Source organism: Rhamphochromis sp. 'chilingali' (assembly GCF_963969265.1).
Source record: "Rhamphochromis sp. 'chilingali' genome assembly, chromosome: 9".
In the NCBI taxonomy this organism is placed as follows: Eukaryota; Metazoa; Chordata; class Actinopteri; order Cichliformes; family Cichlidae; genus Rhamphochromis; species Rhamphochromis sp. 'chilingali'.
The window spans coordinates 12,527,124-12,552,051 of NC_137936.1; the positions used below are offsets into that span (position 1 = coordinate 12,527,124).

Here is a 24,928-nt window from a genome sequence, read left to right on the forward strand (position 1 = left end):
CCTTCCATAGCCCTAGGTCCCAGGGTCCGCATCCATACCTACAGCTAGTGACGCTTACATGTCTTTGGACTGTGGAGCAACTACAGGAAACGCACACCGGGAGAAGCTGAAGTCAAACAAAGTCCAAACAAATGAGAACCAGGAGATTCAAACCCGGAACACGCTGCAATTCAGTGAAACCATTTAAGTACCATCTATTATGTTTGGGGACAAGGAACATAAACCTCCTTCATTTCATGCATGGAAACACTGCAGTCAGACAACATAAAGATCCTGGAACTCACCATGAAATTTGGTATATAGTACATCCCATCCAGGCGCTGGAAATGCAAGGCCTGAACTCACAAATGTGCAAATACCATGCTGATAAGAGCTTGACTCTCGAAATATAAGAACAATGAAGTGTGGTCATCCGGTTTAACCACACACCACATTGTTCGGCCACATTCCTAGAACTCGTGTGAGAATGAGGAGCAAACCATTCACGGACACAATAATCCAAAGTGAACATTCAGATGAAAGTATTCCACAGAGACATGTCGGAGGCTAATGTGCTATCAAAAACAGGAACAACAATATTCCAATGCCAAAAAGAAAAAACTGATTTTGCAGGCAGAAAGAACCATGACATGCTGCAGTTTTATAGAGCACAACAACTTGGTGTTTAATCCCCCCCCCAAAAAAAACCTCCTCATGCAGCTTTTTCAATGGCTTCTTTTTCACTGGCTTCTTTTTCACTGGTTTTTTCAATGGCTTCTTTATTCGCCCTCAACCTCACAGTAATTACATTTTTAAACAGCTTGTGACTACTATTTATAATGCAAACACGTGATTTTTTTTGGGATTTTTTTTTTACCAAAACTGCAAAGTACAGGCTCTACAGCAGCAGCACATGGCTGAAGGATTAAGCAACAACTCTTTCTTCTTTTTTTATTTTTTTTTGCTTTGAAAACTGTCCTAAAGAAACATTTGGGTCAATAGCTGCCGTGGGGAAAAAAGATACTGCTGAGTAATGAAACTCGGGCTTGTAAGCTGAACACCCCCTTTGGGAGCGCTTTTCTCAGCTCGGGAGTCTAGGTAACACAAGTATTAGATTGCCTGGGGTGTGTGTGGACCTTTCAGGAGGGGAAAAATCCATAGACCGTGCGCGTCAAACCTCTGAATTCATACTTGAATTTTTATTTTTACAACAAAAATATTGAACCTAGGATGCCTTGTGTATTTTATATATTGCATGTTACACACTGGGGTTAAAATGTGGTCAGTCAAAGTATATATATATATATATACACTCAACAAAAATATAAACGCAACACCTTTGTTACTGCTCCCATTCCCCATGGGATGGACGTAGAGACCTAAAATTCATTCCAGATACACAATATAACCATCCCTCCCAAACAGTGGTCACAAATCAGTCCAAATGTGTGGTAGTGGGCACATCTGCTATATTGAGATAATCCATCCCACCTCACAGGTGTGCCAAATCAGGATGCTGATCTGACATCATGAGTAGTGCACAGGTGTACCTCAGACTGCCCACAACAAAAGGCCACCCTGGAATGTGCAGTTTTTTGCGCTATTGGGGGTCTGGGGACCCAGAACCGGTCAGTATCTGGTGTGACCACCATTTGCCTCATGCAGTGCAACACATCGTCGCATGGAGTCTATCAGATTGTCAATTGTGGCCTGTGGAATGTTGGTCCACTCCACTTCAATGGCTGTGCGAGGTTGTTGGATATTCGTGGGAACTGGTACACGCTGTCGTATACGCCGGTCAAGCACATCCCGAACATGCTCAATGGGTGACATGTCCGGTGAGTATGCTGGCCATGCAAGAACTGGGACATTCTCAGCTGCCATCTGCCCTGAACAATGTGAACCATGATTCATCCGTGAAGCGCACACCTCTCCAACGTGCCAGACGCCATCGAATGTGAGCATTTGCCCACACAAGTCTGTTACGGCGACGAGCTGGAGTCAGGTCAAGACCCCGATGAGGACGACGGGCATGCAGTTGAGCGTCCCTGAGACGGTTTCTGACAGTTTGTGCAGAAATTGTTTGGTTGTGCAAACCAATTGTTCCAGCAGCTGTCTGGGTGGCTGGTCTCAGACGATCTTGGAGGTGAACCTGCTGGATGTGGAGGTCCTGGGCTGGTGTGGTTACACGAGGTCTGCGGTTGTGAGGCCGGTTGGATGTGCTGCCATATTCTCTGAAACGCCTGTGGAGACGGCTTATGGTTGAGAAATGAACATTCAATGCACGGGCGACAGATCTGGTTGACATTCCTGCTGTCAGCATGCCAATTTCACGCTCCCTCATTGCTTGTGGCATCTGTGGCATTTTGCTGTGAGACAAAACTGCACATTCCAGGGTGGCCTTTTGTTGTGGGCAGTCTGAGGTACACCTGTGCACTACTCATGATGTCAGATCAGCATCCTGATGTGGCACACCTGTGAGGTGGGATGGATTATCTCAATATAGCAGATGTGCCCACTACCACACATTTGGACTGATTTGTGACCACTGTTTGGGAGGGATGGTTATATTGTGTATCTGGAATGAATTTTAGGTCTCTACGTCCATCCCATGGGGAATGGGAGCAGTAACAAAGGTGTTGCGTTTATATTTTTGTTGAGTGTATATATATATATATATATATATATATATATATATATATATATATATATATATATGACCGAGTGCTCAGTGAATACCTCAGGCAGCAGAAACCCAAGAAAGAGGAGGGAGACGAGGAACCATCATGGAAGGACAGGCCCCTGCACGGTATGTACCACCGGCAGATAGAGGAGGTGGCTGATATCCAGAAATCCTACCAGTGGCTGGACAAAGCTGGACTGAAAGACAGCACAGAGGCACTAATCATGGCAGCACAAGAACAAGCTCTGAGCACAAGATCCATAGAGGCTGGGGTCTATCACACCAGGCAAGACCCCAGGTGCAGGCTGTGTAAAGATGCCCCAGAGACAATCCAGCACATAACAGCAGGGTGCAAGATGCTAGCAGGCAAGGCATACATGGAACGCCATAACCAAGTGGCCGGCATAGTGTACAGGAACATCTGTGCCGAGTATAACCTGGAAGTCCCGAGGTCAAAATGGGAGATGCCCCCAAGGGTGGTGGAGAATGACCGAGCTAAGATCCTGTGGGACTTCCAGATACAGAGGGACAAAATGGTGGTGGCTAACCAACCGGACATAGTGGTGGTAGACAAACAGAAGAAGACGGCCGTAGTGATCGATGTAGCGGTTCCGAATGACAGCAATATCAGGAAGAAGGAACACGAGAAGCTGGAGAAATACCAAGGGCTCAGAGAAGAGCTCGAGAGGATGTGGAGGGTGAAGGTAACGGTGGTCCCCGTGGTAATCGGAGCACTAGGTGCGGTGACTCCCAAGCTAGGCGAGTGGCTCCAGCAGATCCCGGGAACAACATCGGAGATCTCTGTCCAGAAGAGCGCAGTCCTGGGAACAGCTAAGATACTGCGCAGGACCCTCAAGCTCCCAGGCCTCTGGTAGAGGACCCGAGCTTGAAGGATAAACCGCCCGCAGGGGCGTGCTGGGTGTTTTTATATATATATATATAGCGGAAGGAAGGGGGCCGGGGACTGGTGAGTGTCAGCACCACAGTCCAGGATGACACAACGAACATCCAAGAATACATTGGGAAGATGGCCCCAACTGACCGAGTGCTCAGTGAATACCTCAGGCAACAGAAACCCAAGAAAGAGGAGGGAGACGAGGAACCAGTGGCGTGTCTAGAAAATTTTTGTTGGGGGGGCCAGGTAGGGGCACAGATTTGGAGAAGGGTGGCAGATAATGTTTAAAAAAAAATTCTACCAACCGTTAACCATAATTCAATAATCCTATAAACCTAATAACCAAATGCACTTTTAACTCTTATTAGAATGAGATTTTAACCACTACGGTGCAAAGTTTTTAGATACTGCGTTGATAAAGTACAAGAGATGCAATCAGTGCTTTGTCAGTGTTTACTCAGCAGTCAAGGACAACAATATTTGCATAGTATTTTTACTGACATATAGTGCACATATGTTTTGGGCAAAAACATTTTTGAATATTAAAATACGAACATTTGTAACAAACAATTGACAAATTAGCCGATGCCAATGTAAAACTTTATCTGCCTGTTAAAAAAAGAAGATAATCTTCTCACAAACTGGTGTTTGATTTTGAAACAGGAAAAAAGTGGGGAAACAAATGAAAAGACTAACATTTGAATGAAACCTGAAAGCAAGTAAATACTTTATATGCTGCCTTACTTTGGTAATATTGATAAAGAACAACACTGGCTGATGATGAAATACAGTCAGCTGGCATGGTGGCACTGCCAGTATAACCTGCAGGGCTGGACTGGGACAAAAAAATTGGGCATTTTCACTACAGATTGGCCCACCAGGTATTAAAGCCATAAAGACTTTGACTGAAAACAAACCCTGTTGTGACAGTGATGTATAGTCTTGTTGGTATATGTATGATTTCTATACATTTTACGTCAGATAAAAGCTTTGGTTGTAAGATTTAGATAATTATTTAATAAAAGCGAGATATTTTAAATGAGAATAAGAAAGAAAAGTATTTCTTTGTGCCCCCCTTTCCCTGTTAATGCCCTACATGCCCCCCTGGCAAAACTTTCCTAGATCCGCCCCTGCACAGTTACCAGCTGTCAGCTACTTAGAAAAGGATCCTGGTGTTATTTGTCTCTCAGAAACCGTTCATAACTTCCCTTCAACTCATTCATGTCACCTAAAAGGTAAACCTGTTTCTCCATCACCTGTTCAGCTCTGATGGTTCAGTAAGGACATCTCCTGGTTTCATCTTCATGTTTCCCTCTCACCACATATCCAAACTGACATCATGACCAGCAGCTTTACAGCGGTGGCTCCAGCAAACATCAGCTGATACTAGAAATTAATATTAAATACATTCTAACAACAGCTGATCAAGCTTAAACGTGCTGCTGTTGTTTAGCGCAACATCTGCTGGTTTCCTCTTTCTGGCGCAAAGTGAGCGATAAATAAATGAGAGAGAAAAGCCGATCAGCTGATCATTGATCAGTTTAATGATTGAAGTAGCAACAGGAGAGGCAGGGGGAGAGAATGAGAGGAGAAGAAGCAGCTGTGCCGCATAACGACAGAATAACTCCAGCTTTGTGTCTTTTTTCCATTCTAGCTAAAGTTCGGGACAAACTGCGTCTCTTCTCAGCTCAATACGAAACGTGTAATATTTTCTCTGAATGAGGGACCATTCCATTTTTTTTAAGGAGCCGTTGGCAACTCTACTAACCTTATGAATAAAATAAAGTTCACTATCAGTAACATCATAGCACCCACCCAGCTGTATATAAACTCCGTCAAACTGGCTAGAACGCAGTATGAGTTATTGCAACTGACAGTAAAAAGTCAGCACAATGAAAATAAACTCCACCTAAACTTGGTTTATATCTGACCCAGATAGACTGCAGGTCATACTTACCTGAAGTTCAGTTCACCTGATACTCGGACTGGCGGCTGCCTCGGGGCTCTCCTCCTGCCTCCCCTTCCCTCATCCACCTGCTGGCCTCTGTGGAAGCCCCGTCATAGCCACCACCAAACAACTGAGTTATTTTTACACATCGACCTGCATCTGGCCAATCCACCACCTCTCATTGTTCATGCCATTACAAAAAAAATAAAAAATAAGTCACCGGGCATATGCCCGGTATGCCCAATGGCCAGTCCAGCTATGTTAACCTGCAACCAAATCTGCAGCTCCATACAGCAATGTTACGACTTAGATTATATCTTATAACTCATAACTCTTATGTTAGCTGCCCTCAGTAGCATACTGTCTGAAATATTCCACAGCTGCAATAATTCTTTAAGTGTTATTTTTTCCTTGGGATTCTAATTTCACCGAAGTTTACTAAACTCAACAAACTTAATATTAATTACCGGGACATTTATTCTGTCCTCATTTTCTTTCACCGAAAAATTGTTTCCTGCAGTGCCGTCTTTCGCGCTTGGCTCTCCTACCTTTGCAAACGTGATGCACATAGCGCAGAAGCCGATGCTGCATTCACTTACACTCGGATATCTGAGCTTCACCGTGAAAACATAATCGGACATTTGATATTTGATTGAAGTTTATTGTTTTGCCTTTGGGGTGGCACCTGGGGTGGCCAGTCTGGTTGGGGGGGTGGCCTGTGCCCCCCCAGGCCACCCCGCTGGACACGCCATTGCGAGGAACCATCATGGAAGGACAGGCCCCTGCACGGTATGTACCACCGGCAGATAGAGGAGGTGGCTGATATCCAGAAATCCTACCAGTGGCTGGACAAAGCTGGACTGAAAGACAGCACAGAGGCACTAATCATGGCAGCACAAGAACAAGCTCTGAGCACAAGATCCATAGAGGCTGGGGTCTATCACACCAGGCAAGACCCCAGGTGCAGGCTGTGTAAAGATGCCCCAGAGACAATCCAGCACATAACAGCAGGGTGCAAGATGCTAGCAGGCAAGGCATACATGGAACGCCATAACCAAGTGGCCGGCATAGTGTACAGGAACATCTGTGCCGAGTATAACCTGGAAGTCCCGAGGTCAAAATGGGAGATGCCCCCAAGGGTGGTGGAGAATGACCGAGCTAAGATCCTGTGGGACTTCCAGATACAGACAGACAAAATGGTGGTGGCTAACCAACCGGACATAGTGGTGGTAGACAAACAGAAGAAGACGGCCGTAGTGATTGATGTAGCGGTTCCGAATGACAGCAATATCAGGAAGAAGGAACACGAGAAGCTGGAGAAATACCAAGGGCTCAGAGAAGAGCTCGAGAGGATGTGGAGGGTGAAGGTAACGGTGGTCCCCGTGGTAATCGGAGCACTAGGTGCGGTGACTCCCAAGCTAGGCGAGTGGCTCCAGCAGATCCCGGGAACAACATCGGAGATCTCTGTCCAGAAGAGCGCAGTCCTGGGAACAGCTAAGATACTGCGCAGGACCCTCAAGCTCCCAGGCCTCTGGTAGAGGACCCGAGCTTGAAGGATAAACCGCCCGCAGGGGCGTGCTGGGTGTTTTTTTTAGGGGTGCAACGATATTCGTATCGATATTGAACCGTTCGATACAGTGCTTTCGGTTCGGTACGCATATGTATCGAACAATACAAAATTTGTAATTTATTTTATCAACTTTCCTTCTGACGATGCTGTCTGTGTTGAGCGCTCAGTGAATCTGCGTTCGACTGCTCCGCCTAGGGTCGACAGTGCAGCCTAGGCGGAGTAGTCGAACGCAGATTCACTGAGCACTCAACACAGACAGCATCGTCAGAAGGAAGAGCGCACGGCAAGCTAGCGAGACAGAAGTTAAGCTCCCCTTACAACATGGACCTCCCCCACTCTCATTCAGATCTGGCGTTTGGAATTATTTTGGTTTTCATGTGACGTATGACCCTGAAGGTAAGCGAGTCATGGACTAAAGTAAAACAGTATGTTGGATGTGCCATGCAATGCTCAATTACATGGGTGGGAACTAGTGTGTTAGCGCAGTTAGCTCGTTGACGTGTTGGCCGTCTAGCCCCATGCACGGGGCAATCGGCAGTAGCTCGTTAACGGAGATTTGCTGTGTTGTGGCGTTAAGGTCATTTCAACGAGATTAACCTGAAAGCACTAGTGGGAACACAACGAATATGACTGCACATTTACGCTGACATCATCCTAGTGCAAAGACAAGTGGAAGCAGACAAAAAAAAGCAAGCATGCTAGCCGAGTCATTTAGCTGTTTAATATGCTGCTGAGAATATAGCCCAGAAGAAGCGGATAGTATAGCTTTTATTTTGGAAAGAGACATTTCTCTGTAATAAACTCTCTTTTCCAAAGATGAGTGATTCCTCAATCAGATACAGGGCTCGCAATATCGCTAGCCCAACGTCCCGGGGCTAGCGATTTTTTCAGTCGGGCTACCAGAATCTATCTCTGCCCTGCCCGTCGGGCTTTTGTAGGAAGGAAAAATATATGTCAATGCTTTTGCATTCTTTCGGAAATGTAGCTGGGTAATTATGTCATTGGCATCGGTGAGCCACTGTCAATATGTGACATATTGAAATCGCGTTTGAATTTGCGCTTGTTTTTTTGCTTTCACTTTGCAATCGCGCGAACTGTGTATAGAGTAGGGCTGCCACGATTTGTCGACTAGTCACGATTACGTCGACTATCAAAATCGTCGACGACTGATTTAATAGTCGACGTGTCGTTTGAAGCTTTGTAAGATCGCAAAAGACGCAGGAATAATAGCAGGATTTAAGAGTGTAATAACGGACTGAAACAGAAGATGGCAGCACAGCATGTACAAGGATGCCAGCTGCCGTTAAACCCCGAAGAAGAAGAAGCAGCTGTGTCCCAGAATTCATAGCGCGGCCCATCTTAGTTTCCAACAATGGCGGTAGCTAGTTAGTTTTAATATTACTCTTATTATTCTTTCTGGGTCACAAAATAAACGTTTAACATATTTTCAGGCGAGAATGTAGCTGTGTAAACCTCAAATATCGGCTCAGTTTATCAGGACACCACATATTTTCAAAAGCGCTCCGACGTTTTCGGAGACGTCTGTTACCCACTAGCTCGATAGCTAGCCGGGGGCTAGGTCACTAGCGCCGTGAGAACACCGGACTCCCGGCAAATTGTTTTCAAACCCACCGCCGTCTTTCGTGACTCAGGTTAAATATATATGAGTCACTTAGATAAATTAAAAATGTTGTTGTTTGGCTTTTTTTTTTTTTTTTGTATTTTATTTGTTCCTGAGTAAATCGGTTTGGCTGAGATTAAAGTTATAGTTTTTACACAGCTGAATAAACGTCAAGCAGACAGCTGATTATCAGAAGTGTGAGATGCTGGAGAATATACTCCGGTGTCCTGTTATATTTTAGATAGCAAGGAGTTTATTAAACTTTACCGAAACAATCTGCAAATTTCATTAAAATTGAATAAACTATCATCTTGTCTTTATTTTTAGTTAGCACCTTAAAAGCTTAAAGCTGTAAGCTAATGATAGTTATATAAGAGCAGATGCTGCTGGTGCAATAAGCTGTAGTTTTACGTCCAGTGATGGTTGCTGCATTTTATTTTTGAAGGACTTTTTGTTTATTTTGGATGATGATGATGATCTGATTAGTCGACTAATCGCATAAATAATCGGTGACTAGTCGACTATCAAAATAATCGTTTGTGGCAGCCCTAGTATAGAGAGCGACAGCACTGATCTGTGAGTGATGATAATTTGTGCACCAATTCCTCTGACATCGTCTTATTAATTGTTAGCTTACTATGCAAACATGACAAGTGAAATCTCCCGCAGCAAGCTTAAACATGTGAGAGGTTGATCGCGCAGAGAATTGCTGAGCTTATGTGAGTGCATGTGTAAAAGCATTTCAGTTCTGCTGAGCCAAATAAGACAGGTCAGGGTGAAGAAGTGACAGCCAAAGAAAAGCTTACCACAAAACGGAAAAGTTATGACAAATCAGACTATAAGGCAAAAAGAAAGTGCAGCTTTATGGTTTCATGGACAAAAGAATTTCTGTGGCTGCGATATGATGAGCTAAATAACCAGGGCTGCACATAAGTGGTCCGCAGGTGCGCATTCGCTGTCAAAATAAAAAACACGCACAAGGGTTAGGGTTAAATTTAAAAACTGTACTTTTGAGTTAAAATATATATTTATAATTTTAATAAATGACAAATTAAAAAGGCATGAACATTTTTTTTGTATCGAAAAAATATCGAACCGTGACACCAAAGTATCGAACCGAACCGTGAATTTTGTGTATCGTTGCACCCCTTATATATATATATATATATATATATATATATATATATATATATATATATATATACTGCAATAATGTACAATAAAAATGACAGATATGGACATATTACAATAAAAAACAGCAGATAAATGGACTGGATCTTTTATTCATATACGGTATAGATAGATAGATTGTTGATCGTGCCAACAACACAAAGTTCATGTCCTAGCCTTGTTTTATCTCTGAGATCATTCTCTCTGGTGCTTTCTACTCCACTGACTTCACATAGTTACGACAGAAAATTGTTGCTACTACTACAATGTCACTGTCAACAAAGTATTTTTCCACAAGTGGGAAAAAACAGGAAAGTTCCCAAACGTTCCCCTGATAACAGCAGCATTCATTTTGTAAAAAGAAAAAATACATAAACAAGCGTAAGAGAGAGTAAACTCACCAGACCCTCTTAAGAATCTTTCTGTCCAGTGCCGGGGTTTCCCTGCAGATTCAGAGAGTAGCCATAGGCACATAATTAAAAAGTAATCATTATCACATGAGAGCCTGCTGGGTAACTTAATTTGCTGAAGCTGGACATGAAAAGAGAAAGAACACAGCTCAGACAGGAACTCAGTCAATCATTGGCCTGATAGCATTACATAATGTTACTGCTGGAAGAAAATAACAATTTAACAAGCGCTGACCTTTGAACATCTCTTTACATCAACAGCACTTTACATCATTTTTAATCAACACATTTCCCTGACTGTCCTTGTTTTTAATCTCATAGTATAGTATTTCACTTGCCTTTTTATTTGCCTTTCTCTAGCAGGTTGCTTCAAGAAGTCCAGCTGAGCTCCTTCTCACTCCAACACAAAACCTGTTTGAGTCAAGCTGTTTCTTTCTTCAACTGCTTTTTCTAAAGGACACCTTGCCGTGCGAGTACGCTGTGAACTTGGAAAATAGACAGATCTTTTTTGTGACCCCTATGTGCTAGAGAGACACGGGCCTACTTTACAGATGAGGATAGAATTATTAGCCCACCTATACATGTTTTCAAAGTATTTCCCAAGTGCCAAACATCCTAGTTTTATTTTTGATGGTTACATTGTTTAACTTTGTGCACAGAAACAAAATGATTCCACTAAAACTACAATGGTCAAAATTATTAGCCCAAATGATGTTAATCTTCATTTGTGTATCCTTTTTGCTGTTGTCAGGTGTTGTTTTCATGTCTCAAACACACCTCTAGAGTAACCCCAGTTCATTCTTCTTTGTCAAATCTCTCAAGCTTCTCCAGATTTGATGATCTTCTTACGTGGACCTTGCTCCTCAGTTCACCACACAGATTTATGTCAGTTTACTTTGGTCTTTAGTTCTTTACCAGAAGCGATATATGTTTAAGGTTTTGATGGAAGACAAAGCATACACTCACTCAGTTTTGCTGCTGACTACTTGAGGGTTTTCTTTCAAATATTTCACATATGCTTCTGCTTTCATGATTCCTTCCATCTTGACAAGATTCCCAGTTTCAGACACACTGAAGCATCCCCACAGTTCTTCTGCAAAAGTGCAATTTTTCTTAGCCTGCAACGTCACAGTCCATTCCTGTGCAGAGTTCTAGTGATTGTCTTAAGACTGCAAATACTGACCTGTCTAAGTCAATCACTGGTGTCTTGGCAGTTATTCTGGGATCTTTAGACACATCTTTCACTAGTTTTCTTCGCAGAGTCTTTGATATCTTACAGTTACTTCTGCCAGGCTTGTTCTGTACTGTGTGGCTCTCTTTCAATTTCTTGAAGATACTTCTCACTTCAGTTGTCATAACCGTGTTTATGCTTCGCTTTCCTGCTTTGTAAGCATCAATTCTTTTTCTCAAGTCTAAACTTTTTCCTTTGATTTTGGCACAATGCTTTCTCAAGTGCCAGCTCCCTGAAGTTATGCTGTGTGTAAATTGGAAGATATCCATCAGTTTAACTTGATTTTACAAGCTTTGACTATTACAAAGTAAAAGCACATCCTTTCAGTTGTTTGTGCTATGGCTCAATAAACAGTTTTCAGGGAGCTAGAATTTGCCTGGCATTATCTTTTTTTACTTTATTTTTTTTAAATTAAATAATCCATTGCACATTAAACAAAAATCTGTTCTAACTATTGCTATAATAATAATAATGTGCTTTTATTGATGCCATGAGGACCTCTAGGCAAGTACCATCAGCTTCTATTATACTAAAGAGGACTTTTTAATCAAACAGCTGAATAAATTATGTAAAATGATAGGGATGTGCAAATGGTACTACAGACCAGAGAGAAAATACGTTAGGAAACATTTCAATCACCTCTGCTTTGTTATATTTATGAAAAAAGAAAAAAAAGAGACTGGAAATTATTTGAATCATAAACACCCTTTAAAGAAGTTCATCGGCTCCGGTCACTCAGGAGGCCCCTCTTAGTAAACCTCTACAGTTCAATCTATTCATGTTCGCCATGAAGCTGTGCTGAAAATTCTCAGTTCAGTCTACAACTCCAGGTGTTTAAAAGGATTACTGCGTGACAAGAAACATGCATAAAAAGTTTTATTATTATTAACAATAATAATAATAATCATGAGTCTGTTCCACTTTGTAAGTGGATGCATAAAGACATAGAAAAAAAAATAAAAAAATTATGAGACAAGCAATGAGAGCCCAAACGCACAGCAACAACACAGGACCTTCAACTAAACAGGCAGCATCTTGATTGTACACATACTTCTCTCAGTTCCTATTATTGCTCCCCAGTCCAACAAGAAGAAATGTGAACCACAAAGTATGAAACCTAGGACAAAGCCAAAAGGCAAAGACTCACCCACCTTAAAACTTTGAAAATAAAGACTGACAGGCAGTTGCAGTTGGAACCAGTTACAGCTAATTTCAGGAATGTAACCAACGGGTTTTGTTTCCAACATACTTTTGTTCAATTTAAGAGAAGGAAAAAAAAAAAAAAAAAAAAATTATGGTTCTTCCTTTAAGCCAGAAAGCATTGACCCCAACCACAGTTTATACCCATGGAATGATGAGCTCATTAATATTTTTTTGGGTCCATCATGCTTAAAGTGCTGTAAAAGCACACATTGTTACACGTTTCCTCTCTGTAAGCTGAGGTTATTTGCATTAAACAGATCACATGTGGTACCTTTTTTACTGCTCAAAATCATTTACAAGTTTGGTGTTTATAGACAGCATTGAACACTTTTTAGACAAGGAAAATACAGAAGAGAAAAAAGAAAAGGGAAAAAAAGAATTAAATTCAACAGTAGTCCTTGTCCCTGGAGATGTGGATGTTTGTCTGCTTGAAGCTCAGTATGTAATAGTCCACTGCTTGACACTGGCGTCGTGGGAGGTGGTGACCAGAGTGTGAGCATCTATCCAAGCCAGGCCGCTAACGTGGTGCAATCGGTGAGCGTCTGCAACAAAGACATCACAGCAATTTTAAAAAAAAAAAAAAAAAAAAAAAAAAAAAAAAAAAAAAAAAAAAAAAGCCATCTTCAACTAAAAGAACCTGGGTTTAATAAAAGTTTAGTTTGTTTAACATCCCATACTGACTGAGATGTGAGTTACAACTCTTTAAGAAATCAAGCCTGGTTTTGCTCCTAAATTTTAAGAAGCAGATTCAACAAACTGAGTTTATAAACTTTGTAACAGTTTAGGACCATTTAATTTATTTTTACCCTCTTTTCAATGATTGCTCAGTAAACATTTAATATTAAAAAGCTTATTCCTTATTGAAAATAAGAAAAATAATGGTAACAGTCCCACTGTGTAACTGCATCCAGATTCAAACCCTAATTGCAGATCCAGTTCAGAGTCAATGCTATCTACGATGACCAGATGTCTCTTTGTGGGACTGCACAGCATTTTTATTCCTTCTCCTCATCACACATTTTCACTGGTTATGCAGGACATGCACTTTTTTTTTTAAAGTCTGTATTGTCTCAACGTATAAGAAGTAAAGACACCAAAAAGGCACAAGCAGTTTGTTGATAATCATCATGAAAGCTACCATAAAGAAAATGAAGTGTCTGTATATTCTGACAAGTAGTTTGTCTTTTTTGATGGATATTTTTCAGTTTTAATCTCCAAATGTGACAGGCATTTTCCATCACTGTGACTGATTACAACAGATCATTGATCAATGTGCTATGCGTCTGATTTAAACACCGATTACTACAGTAACACACAGAAAGTAGAGTTTGCAGAAAATGTGACAGAAGCCACTCAAACCATTCATTTATCTGAAGAACGTATACATGTAGAAATCACTTATTCAACAGCGAAATATTTTCGAGAATAAAATTTCCTCTGACAGTTCCCAGGAAAGTTGTTTTGGGGTTACTTAACAGAATTTGGTTTTCTAACAGCTTTTGCTGTGCCCGGCGTAAAAATCAGACCACAGCTGTAATCGTTTTTGACGGTTTTGAAAACTATGCAGGTTTGTTCAGCTGAACTGTAATCAGATGCAGTTTCTTCATGGTTCCGTGAAATGAGCCAACAGTAAATGTATAAATTTAGCTTAGCTATAGTTACTCCTAGTCTTTTTTAAAAACACGCTTAGATGTGTTGAGTGTGGATTGCTTGCGAGACAGACCTGGGATTTTGAGCCGCTGGTCTGGATCGCTAACTGTCCAGACGTAGACCAGCATGTCCATCCCACCAGTCGCAAAGTGCTCGTTATCAGGTGACCAGGCCAAAGTCACAGGTTTGGCATGGTGTCCATAAAACTCATTTTTAACCTGATGGGGAAAAAAAAAAAAAAAAAAAAAAAAGGCAACCATAAAACAGTAATTAGTATTTAAAAAAAAAAAAAAAAAAAAAAAAAAACAAAACCCACGTAACAGGCAGCAAACAGAAGACAGGATCATTAAGAAAGGCAAATATTTACCGAATAGCCGTCTGCCACGTTAAAGACCGTGATAACCTTCTTGTCATCAATGGCAGCCAGATAGGCGCCATCATTCGAATAGGCCATATCTGTAATGGGCCCTTTGACCTCAAGAGCTTTCCCCTCATCTTTCAGAGTGTTGCCCTGAACTGAGTACAGATGAACTTTTCCATCCTAAGAAGAAAGAAAATGAATCCAGAGTCCAACCAAGCTTTTCTGTGATAGCTATAGTGTTTTTATTACATGGAACCAACAAACATTGAACGAATGTAAACATGTGGTGAGATTATCTGTGTCCACTTACTGCTCCGCCCACTGCAGCAGTGGTGCCGCCAGGATGCAAAGCTCCAACCTCTGCTTCATAGCCAAGATTGTCCAATGTGAAGACTTTCTTCTTATCCTTCACAAGGACAATCTACAAAGAGCCATGAATAACAATGCAGTCATTATTCCCCAAACAAAAAAAAAAACAAAAAAAAAAAAAAAAAAAAAATCACCAACCTTGCAAGTGCAAGAATGACTGGATCTGATTTATGCAAGCAGTAATGACTGAAGCAAAGACATTACCTGCCCAATGCACACAGCCAATGACAGCCCACCTGCCCCTACGGACACACTTTTAGGCTGGAAATCCATCTTCACCACATCAGAGGCACTAGAAACCAACAAAGAGGTTATTTATGTGAGGAGAGGAAGAAGAACAACAACCCTCTTCCTACTATGAACAATTGAACTGTAAGCATGCATTTAAAAAAAAAAAAAAAAGGTACTTTTAGCCTTCAACCCTGTCCTTCACCTTATCAAGGACAAACTTCTGTTTAATAGACCAAATGTAAAATGATTAATAAAATGGCTTATTCATAAAGCCACATCATGGCCCCTCACCTGTACTCCTTCTTGCTGATGCTGGTGTAGCGCAGTGTATCATCCATGCTACAAGTCACCAACTCATTAGCGTCATCAGTCACGATCTTGCTAACCTGGTTGCTGTGACCTTTTCCTGAGAAGCAGTCGTTCTCTCCAGTTTCTGCATCCCAGTAATGTGAGGGATACGTTAAGGAACGTTATCTATGTCTGCAGTTATTCTATGCAAATATGAAAGTCTGAGAAATGCCTGCAAAAAACAAAACTGAAAAGTTGTTTTGTAACTTGCGTCACTATTCAAATAACAAAGCTCTCTAAAGAGTTATTCAATAGTGGTAGATGGGCCATATTTTTTATTTATGGCTTTTTTTAAGCAAACTATTAGAAAGTTCTGCTGCTTCAGGTTGTAAAAATGTAATTGTTCAATTTAAAAAGCTCAAATTTTTAACATTTTGATTTTTAAATTTTGATTAAAACTCAGCTCCTGCACAATGTGAATCAAATCTACATTGATAGAAATTAATTAAATTTGATGAATGAAAAAAGGGCATGTTACATTATCACTACAAGTGTGTAATGACCTTGTGTTAAACAGAAAAACATCAAACCTCTTTTATATTGAAAACAATTGGGCAAGATTGAGCTTACATGCAGGACAGGACGCCTACGCATGTCCCACTGAGTAACCTTTACAGTCATTAGCGACAATCAGTAAGTGTTGAAAGGATATTTATGTGTCCGTCGTGACTCCCCGAGTAGATGTACGGCCGCCCTTCATTTTTGTGAACAGTAACACACTGGATGGACTTGGTATGACCCTGTAGAAAGAATAAGCACACATTTGAATATATGGAAAGGTACACAAGACATTAACACTACAGTATTGCATCCCCACACAAATGAAAGACAGCACAGAGAACTGAAAACATTCATCTTTGTAATAGCCACAGTGCATATTTAGATGCTTCTGTGAGAAGTTTATGTAATGACTTATTTTCCTGTCTTACCTACTGAACACCACAAGTGTATGATGGATACATCAGGAAGATGTGTCACAAGACACTTCTAGCCTCCTCACACAGACACCCTCCACGTGTAAATGTTGAGCACACTGCTCTTTCATCACTAAAAACTAATCTTCCCATTTGAAAACAAAAAAAATTTGTATGAAAACAAGCAACTCAGTAAAGCAGGATCTGCAGTGTGCATTTGCACTCTTAGGCATGCAGTTTGAACCATCGCTATGCAAATATTGATGGCGATTTACATTTAACAGATGCCAAGTTTGGTTTTCAAACACTGTAGAAAATGTTTCTACTATGACACTTTAATTTCCATTGTATTTCAGAAGCTCAAACACAGTTAAAAAAAAACTAACAAAACTGCCATTATTATCATTATCAAATCAGTGATTCTATCCAGAAATAGCATCCTTTAATTCTTGGGGCTGACCTTGATTGTGCGTATGGGCCGGTTGGGGTTGTTCTTGTCCAAGTAGTTGATGTATCCTGACAAGGAGATGCTGAGGAGGTGGTCTTTCTGCCACAGGCACCCCAGCTGCTGGTCTGTCACGTCGGAGCCCAGGTTGAAGGTGGTGACAGCCGTGGTTGCACCGACATCCCAGAGCTTCACGGTCTTGTCCCCTGAGGCAGAGATCAGTTGAGAGCTGTCAGGGCTCCAGCTGACCTGTGGGCGAAAAAAAAACCCCAGAAACGTAGTATGTCAGAATGCATGTGAGCAAAGACAGAAATTTTGTAAGCACCGTTTGTGCAACCTATGAATGGGCATTAAACAATAGAAGAAAACACACCAACACTACGTGGAAAAGAAATCAAAGAAAAATGAGAAAAGATTAGTAACTCGAGGACAGAAGGGTTTATAGCATGCATAATTCCTATTGGCACATAATTCCTCTAGGCAGACTGCCAAATCTGATTATAGTTGGCTCTCCGGAACAACAAAAGCCATTCATTTAACAAAGTGACTGTAAGTTAACACTGTAGCAAAGAGGTAAAACACTAGGATTGATCCTTTAAACAAGGCAGACTGTTAATGTACCTATCCATATTATTCACTGGAGTTTGGTTTTTAACCTAAAAAAGACTTACAGCATAGATTCCTCCTTTGTGAGCCTTCTCTCCACCAAGGGAGCCAACACGTTCACCAGTTGTTCCATCATAGATGAAAATCTGTGGATATTTAATAAAAACAATTAGGTATACATTTTGCTTAAAGTCATTTTAATTTTAAGTTTCACATGATAACGGACACTTACCTGACCATCAGCACCCGCTGTAACAAACCGACTTCCATCTGGAGAGAAACGAATGCAGTTGACGAACTGGCTGTGGTCCTTTGGGTGGAAAAAAATTAAAAAGAAATCAACATAGAAGTTAGCTTTATGGATCAAATGAGTGTTTGATTTTGACACATAATATTTGGTCTTGTGCATAAATGGAAACCAAACATTGAAAGTAGATCCAGTATTTTCAATAGTCATAGTGTAGATTTAACATAGTCTCAAACAAGTGAGGAAGGAAGAAGCAAAAAATAAATAAATTTAAAAAAAAAAAAAAAAAGAAAAAAAAAAGAAAAGACTGCTTAGTCATCTTCATGACCGACAGAAACTCAGTCCTTCCTCAATTGAGACCATCATGACCGACCAGTATGCAGGCTTAAAGAAAACAAATGTTTCCTTGATTTTCCTTTAAGCATGTGTTATAGGCAAATTTGAGAATTTAAATTGACCTATGACACAAATAGCACAAGGTTCATGTGGAGAGCAAAGACATGGGATCAATAGCTGTGATTACAATTCTTGTTTGTTTTAATTTAATAACACCCCACTAATAAGCCAATAATGCAATTCTTAAAGGGAATACAAGGTGTAATTTACTTTAAAATTTAACAAATATATCCACCGTTTTATGTACCTTGACCAACTGGATTTTATATTAACTTCAAATAAATTAGTCTGCAGTACACTTTGTGCCTGGTTGTAGGAAGCAGCTCACACTCTCGAAGAATTTATGGGGATGTGGATTATGTAATATGGAAACAGGCAAACAAGGCCACATTGTCAAAACCCAACAGAGTGTGGCAGATTTGAGATGGCCAACAGATATTAAAGCCAGAGAAAGTTGGAAAGCTGCAATGCTTTGTTACCAGTGCATGTCAAAGACAACATTTAGCCATTGGCTGTTCTGACCACTTTAATCCAGCACATGTCAGCAGATCATCTTTTCTCTAAGACTTGTCCAGCAAAACAACAGCCAAGAAAAAAAAAAAGAAAAAACAAACAATCCAGCTTAGCTCTAATCACTCTGGAACAAACACCTCTTTACTAAAGCTCCTCAAATTGCCAACAAATGCAACTCACCCGTAATGTGAACTTGAACTTGAAGGGAGGTCCCTCAAAGAAGGAGGCACAGGTGTCGTCACTGGCAGTGGCAAGGCGGTAAGGGCGCTTCTGCCTTATGTCTACACTGTTAATTAATTTTGAGTGGCCAGAAACCTCTCCCACTGATGAGCCAGAGTCCCACAGGAACACTGCCCCAAACCTACAATGACAAGTGAACACCGATACAGTTGATCCAGGTTTGAATTAGAGGAAGAAAGATACGTGCTAGAAGGTTTCGATTTCCTGCACAATAGTGATGCAAACAGTTCTTTTTATAATAAAAACAATAAATAAATAACATTGGTCCTGCAAGTGCACAAACATATCACCTTGATATCTAAAGCAAACAGTGAGTTTGTGCCACGTGGGAATAAATCAGTGTGAACGCTGTAAGAGAAGTTTCTCATGAGACAGTTACCATGGTTGATTTTAAACTACGAATCAATTTGTAGCCAGTGTAGCGCCAAAATAAAAAAGAAAAAGAAAAAAAAGAAAAAAATCCTGACACTCACTTCTCTCGTCCGTCCCCAACAACAGCAAGCCTCTTGCTGTCCTCGGTCCATGCAATGTCCTTCACCTTCCCTGAAATCGGGGTGTACTCATACTTGAGCATGTGTTCCTTCTGGGTGGTGTCCCAGATACGGATCTTTCCTGATGCATCTAACGGATATAAAAGCAACATGATTACATAGCAGTCACATTATTGTGGCAACTATGAGAATACACAGTTTTACCAGGATTTTTGCAGTGGCTACTGATAAAATGTGACTTGACCTTCATTATGGTCCAAATTCTACACAAAATCTGACAAATCCATTTAAAAACATGTTTTAATTTAGCACAACTTCTTAAGTAATAACTCACAATGCAAGCTGGAAAAAGTAAATAAAAGTCAATTAACATCATCAAAACCTACTTGGACTCAGATATTTCAGTTAAAGCCTTGTCCCTAAATGTCCACAAATCACAATCTACTCTTCCTAGGAAAAACTGGTTCACGTGCATTGTGCCGTAACAGCAATTTTCATAGGAACTTAGCAAGGAGCATTACAAAAGTGCATGAAATTAGAGGAGATATGCACAATCTGCAGTTTGACAGGATATCAGGATTGTTGCTAGACTGTTGGAAGTGAAGATTCTAGAAAGACTACAATATTCATTCAATAAAGTGTAAAAGAACCCAAGGGCAAGGGCAGAACACCATTACAAGAAACAACAAACCACACAAAGCTTACAGTGGGGCAAAAAAGTATTTAGTCAGCCACCGATTGTGCAAGTTCCCCCACTTAAAATGATGACAGAGGTCAGTAATTTGCACCAGAGGTACACTTCAACTGTGAGAGACAGAATGTGAAAAAAGAATCCATGAATCCACATGGTAGGATTTGTAAAGAATTTATTCGTAAATCAGGGTGGAAAATAAGTATTTGGTCACCTCAAACAAGGAAAATCTCTGGCTCTCACAGACCTGTAACGTCTTCTGTAAGAAGCTTTTCTGTCCCCCACTCGTTACCTGTATGAATGGCACCTGTTTGAACTCATCATCTGTATAAAAGACACCTGTCCACAGCCTCAAACAGTCAGACTCCAAACTCCGCCATGGCCAAGACCAAAGAGCTTTCGAAGGACACCAGGAAAAGTATTGTAGACCTGCACCAGACTGGGAAGAGTGAATCTACAATAGGCAAGCAGCTTGGTGTGAAAAAAATCAACTGTGGGAGCAATCATCAGAAAATGGAAGACATACAAGACCACTGATAATCTCCCTCGATCTGGGGCTCCACGCAAGATCTCATCCCGTGGGGTCAAAATGATCATGAGAACGGTGAGCAAAGATCCCAGAACCACACGGGGGGGACCTGGTGAATGACCTGCAGAGAGCTGGGACCAAAGTAACAAAGGTCACCATCAGTAACACACTACAACGGCAGGGAATCAAATCCCGCAGTGCCAGACGTGTTCCGCTGCTGAAGCCAGTGCATGTCCAGGCCCGTCTGAAGTTTGCCAGAGAGCACATGGATGATACAGCAGAGGATTGGGAGAACGTCATGTGGTCAGATGAAACCAAAGTAGAACTTTTTGGTATAAACTCAACTCGTCGTGTTTGGAGGAAGAAGAATACTGAGTTGCATCCCAAGAACACCATACCTACTGTGAAGCATGGGGGTGGAAACATCATGCTATGGGGCTGTTTTTCTGCCAAGGGGACAGGACGACTGATCCGTGTTAAGGACAGAATGAATGGGGCCATGTATCGTGAGATTTTGAGCCAAAACCTCCTTCCATCAGTGAGAACTTTGAAGATGAAACGAGGCTGGGTCTTCCAACATGACAATGATCCAAAACACACCGCCCGGGCAACAAAGGAGTGGCTCCGTAAGAAGCATTTGAAAGTCCTGGAGTGGCCTAGCCAGTCTGCAGACCTCAACCCCATAGAAAATCTGTGGCGGGAGTTGAAAGTCCGTGTTGCTCGGCGACAGCCCCAAAACATCACTGCTCTCGAGAAGATCTGCATGGAGGAATGGGCCAAAATACCAGCTACTGTGTGTGCAAACCTGGTAAAGACCTATAGTAAACGTTTGACCTCTGTTATTGCCAACAAAGGTTATGTTACAAAGTATTGAGTTGTATTTTTGTTATTGACCAAATACTTATTTTCCACCCTGATTTACGAATAAATTCTTTACAAATCCTACCATGTGGATTCATGGATTTTTTTTTTCACATTCTGTCTCTCACAGTTGAAGTGTACCTCTGGTGCAAATTACTGACCTCTGTCATCATTTTAGGTGGGGGAACTTGCACAATCGGTGGCTGACTAAATACTTTTTTGCCCCACTGTAGATGTTCAGTAACACTACTGGGATAACATTTTGATGCCAAAAAGACAAAAATTGAGCTTGTTTGCAAAAATGGTCCAAGCCCCGAGTCGGCAGAAGGAGTCCAGTTTTTTTCTGCATGCACTGCGAGTGGTTACTGAGTGTCAGAAGCACAGCAGTTTGTTTTTTGTTTACTCTAATGGTGTTCATCCCTAATTATGTTTTAGATAAAAATCAGTAAATTCCAGTAGGTTTACAAACTCTTTCTTGCAAATGTTCAAATGTATTTTTCTCTTTTACCTCCAGATGCAATGTAGAATCCACTGGGTGCATACTTCGCAACAGTAACTTGATGGGCATGCTCAGTGTAAATGTCTGCAATAGCTGGGTTCTTAAAAAAAACGAAAAAAAAAAAACACAAATGGAAAGATTAGCTAGATTAGCTCAGAAATTGCAAATAAATGATGAGCATTTTTCCAATTGGTCACTTAAACCCAAACATCTAATCAACAATTAGTGTTGGCAAAGAAAAAATAAATTTTGGTAAACACTGGTAAACCACAAGCTGAAATCCTTTCCTGAGCTACTTCTAGATTAGGTGCTAACTGACAGCATTATGCTAACAGTAATTGTGCCAGCATGCAACTCAGATTTCAGAGAATATCAAGGGCACAATACTGAACACGCCCAAAAATACTGGGTGTAGCAGGAGGGCAACAAACAAAACCACCCACTAGTAGAGTGAAATGCTGTCTTTGATGTGGCTGCTAGCTTTTGATGCTGTACATTTTATGTGGTCATTACTCTCATTCAGTAGATTCTGTCATAGCCAGTAGATTTGTAAATACAAATGAATAAAATAATCAGCATCATGTTGATACAACTTTAAGACTTTTTTTTTTTTTAAATTACTTCAATGTTCCTGATGATGACACATTTCCCATTGGTGTAGAGGAAGTTGTTGCCTTTGGGATCACCACCGATCACTTTTGCAACTCCCCTCTCCATCTGTGGGAGACTGGCAAACACACGTTCTGAAAAAAGTGAAAATAATAAAATCAAAGATGTGGAAAACATCAATTAATGCACTGCAGACAGGGTTAAACATAAATAGAAAAAGTGTTTCACTGCATATCCTTTATCTGCTGGGAATAAAATCTGCCATTTCAGATAGCAGATTTTATTATTAACAGAAGTGTTCTATATCAACTAGTCGTTCATTAGTCATCCATAGGACTTAAAGTGGAGCTGGTTTCAGGTACCTTACTGATTATCACAGACACTTTGAGCACACGGCCAAGTCTATTCCTATTGTTCTACCAAGCAGTTTCACCCTCCTTATTAAATTCCCTGAACGCAAAGCGTTTTACACTTCAACCTTTAAGGAGTAACAAAAATAAAACATAACTAGATTAAGTTCTTCGGTGCACTTCCTCAAAATTTGGGCCATCATTTTTGACGCCAACTATGTTAGAAAACCAGTAAAAGACAAGTCTGGATTTGTTGCTGATCATTACATGGGTGAATTTTCTACTTTGTAAATTACTAAAGAAAAAAAAAAAAATACAAGTAACTGCTTGTAATTGAAGTATTTGCTTTTGTTTAGTTACACATTTTTTAAGTACAGAGTATCCATTTAGTAAGGTTTATGTTGATGAGTCTTGTTTTTTTTTTTTTTTTTATTATTATTATTATTATTATTATTATTATTATTATTATTATTATTATTATTATTATTATAATAAGTGTACCGATTTTTATATAATTGCACAAATTATACAGCAATTTCAAATATTAGTATTTAAAATGTTTTATTATAGTTATATTATAAATTTACCAACACTTTGCTTGCCATAATTTTTACATACCATTGTAATAAACTAAACGAGATATACACTCAGGTCAAAATGCACTAGCACACTTTTGCTTGCTCATAATGGTTTTTGAATACATCACGAGTCAATCCTGCCTTATGCAGTAACTACACGGTTGTAACTTGAATGTGCCTTGAAAGACCAAAAATAAATAAATAAATCACTGCCATGTTTTCGCCATTTATATTTCCGACTGATTCAATGAGAAAAAAAAATGTAGCGTTAAATATGTTAGGACATTCGACCAGCGACAAATGTGTACTTCAGTACTTCCTCGGTGCTTCACTGGCAGACAGCCTCTGTGTGGACATGTCATAACAAAGCAATGGGAGCACAACTATTTCCTGACTGAGGCTAGCAACCTAGCTAACTAAAAAGCCACTGCCTGTGGCATGAAGCGGCTGCACTGAGTGCCAAAACATCTGCACAACACTCCGAGCTATCCAAACACAGGTGTGTACTACACCTGCCAGAATCGTTGCATGAGCGAAGCTTTTTTTGGTCTTTCTTGTGTGGGGTGAAGTGTCAAAATTACGCAGCTATGGGCGAGGCTAGCTAGCTGCTACCTGGATGACTAGCAGATCTGCCGACTAGTGTCACGCGAAGTAAGAGCCTTGTTCCTGTTTTTCCCGCCCTGCTGCTGACACAGAAATGAGACAGACTTACTCAGTTCATACGGCATTTTTTCTCCGCTGCCTCTGGCTTGGCTTTTCTCTTCCAGATGAACGAAACAGTAAAGACAGAAAAGCGCCCGTGGCTTTGCACTACCCTCCCTGATACACAAACACGGAAGCGGGTGCAGCTCTCGCTCTGCCTGGCTTTGCCCATATATAGTAAACTCAGATACCACGCTGAGGCTGTCAGCCAGTAACCGTGCGCTCGAGCTTTGGGGATAAATTTTACCTAAATATGGTCTCTCAGGTTCCAGGGCCAAACTAAAGCCATTCCAAAGCTTCACTAATCAAAATGGCCAGGTTTGCCTCATTTTGAGGCATATCATGTGCTACAGCCAGGTCACAGAGTCTTTTTTAATTTTTAAAAAGATAAACATATAGAAACAACATTTCTAATTCCTCAAAGAATGTTACCCTGTTAGTAAATATATATAATCCAGGAATCTATTTCTAGATGAATGTGTCATCTAGAAATAGAGTTAAAACTAAAATAAGGAGGTGAGTTTTGCGCAATCATTTGATTGCCTGAGAGGCCTGACTCAGGGTGGTAAAGCTCGCTGTCTGAGACGC

General features: G+C 40.7%; 2 protein-coding genes across 5 annotated transcripts in view; both read right to left on the minus strand.

Moving 5' to 3' along the window:
- slc2a9l2 (solute carrier family 2 member 9, like 2) overlaps positions 1-407 on the minus strand; it is a 95,663-nt gene extending 95,256 nt beyond the window's left edge. For 2 of the 4 annotated variants that reach the window (XM_080891063.1, XM_080891061.1), the window contains exon 1: positions 285-407. The gene's annotated coding sequence lies outside the window, so the exon portion shown is untranslated. The remainder of the gene's footprint in view (positions 1-284) is intronic. The other 2 variants (XM_080891062.1, XM_080891060.1) reach the window with 1 other exon arrangement.
- Positions 408-12,370: 11,963 nt separating this feature from the next.
- On the minus strand, positions 12,371-24,497 carry wdr1 (WD repeat domain 1). The gene is made up of 15 exons (XM_080891500.1): positions 24,351-24,497; positions 22,723-22,844; positions 22,111-22,201; positions 19,504-19,651; positions 18,971-19,151; positions 17,867-17,944; positions 17,700-17,780; positions 17,044-17,277; positions 16,320-16,409; positions 15,613-15,767; positions 15,295-15,382; positions 15,032-15,142; positions 14,728-14,901; positions 14,434-14,578; positions 12,371-13,252 (listed from the first exon to the last, which is right to left on the minus strand). Exons 1-15 carry the CDS (start codon positions 24,364-24,366, stop codon positions 13,146-13,148), a joined length of 1,821 nt encoding a protein of 606 aa, XP_080747626.1. The 5' UTR covers positions 24,367-24,497; the 3' UTR covers positions 12,371-13,145.
- Between the last annotated feature and the right edge of the window lie 431 nt (positions 24,498-24,928).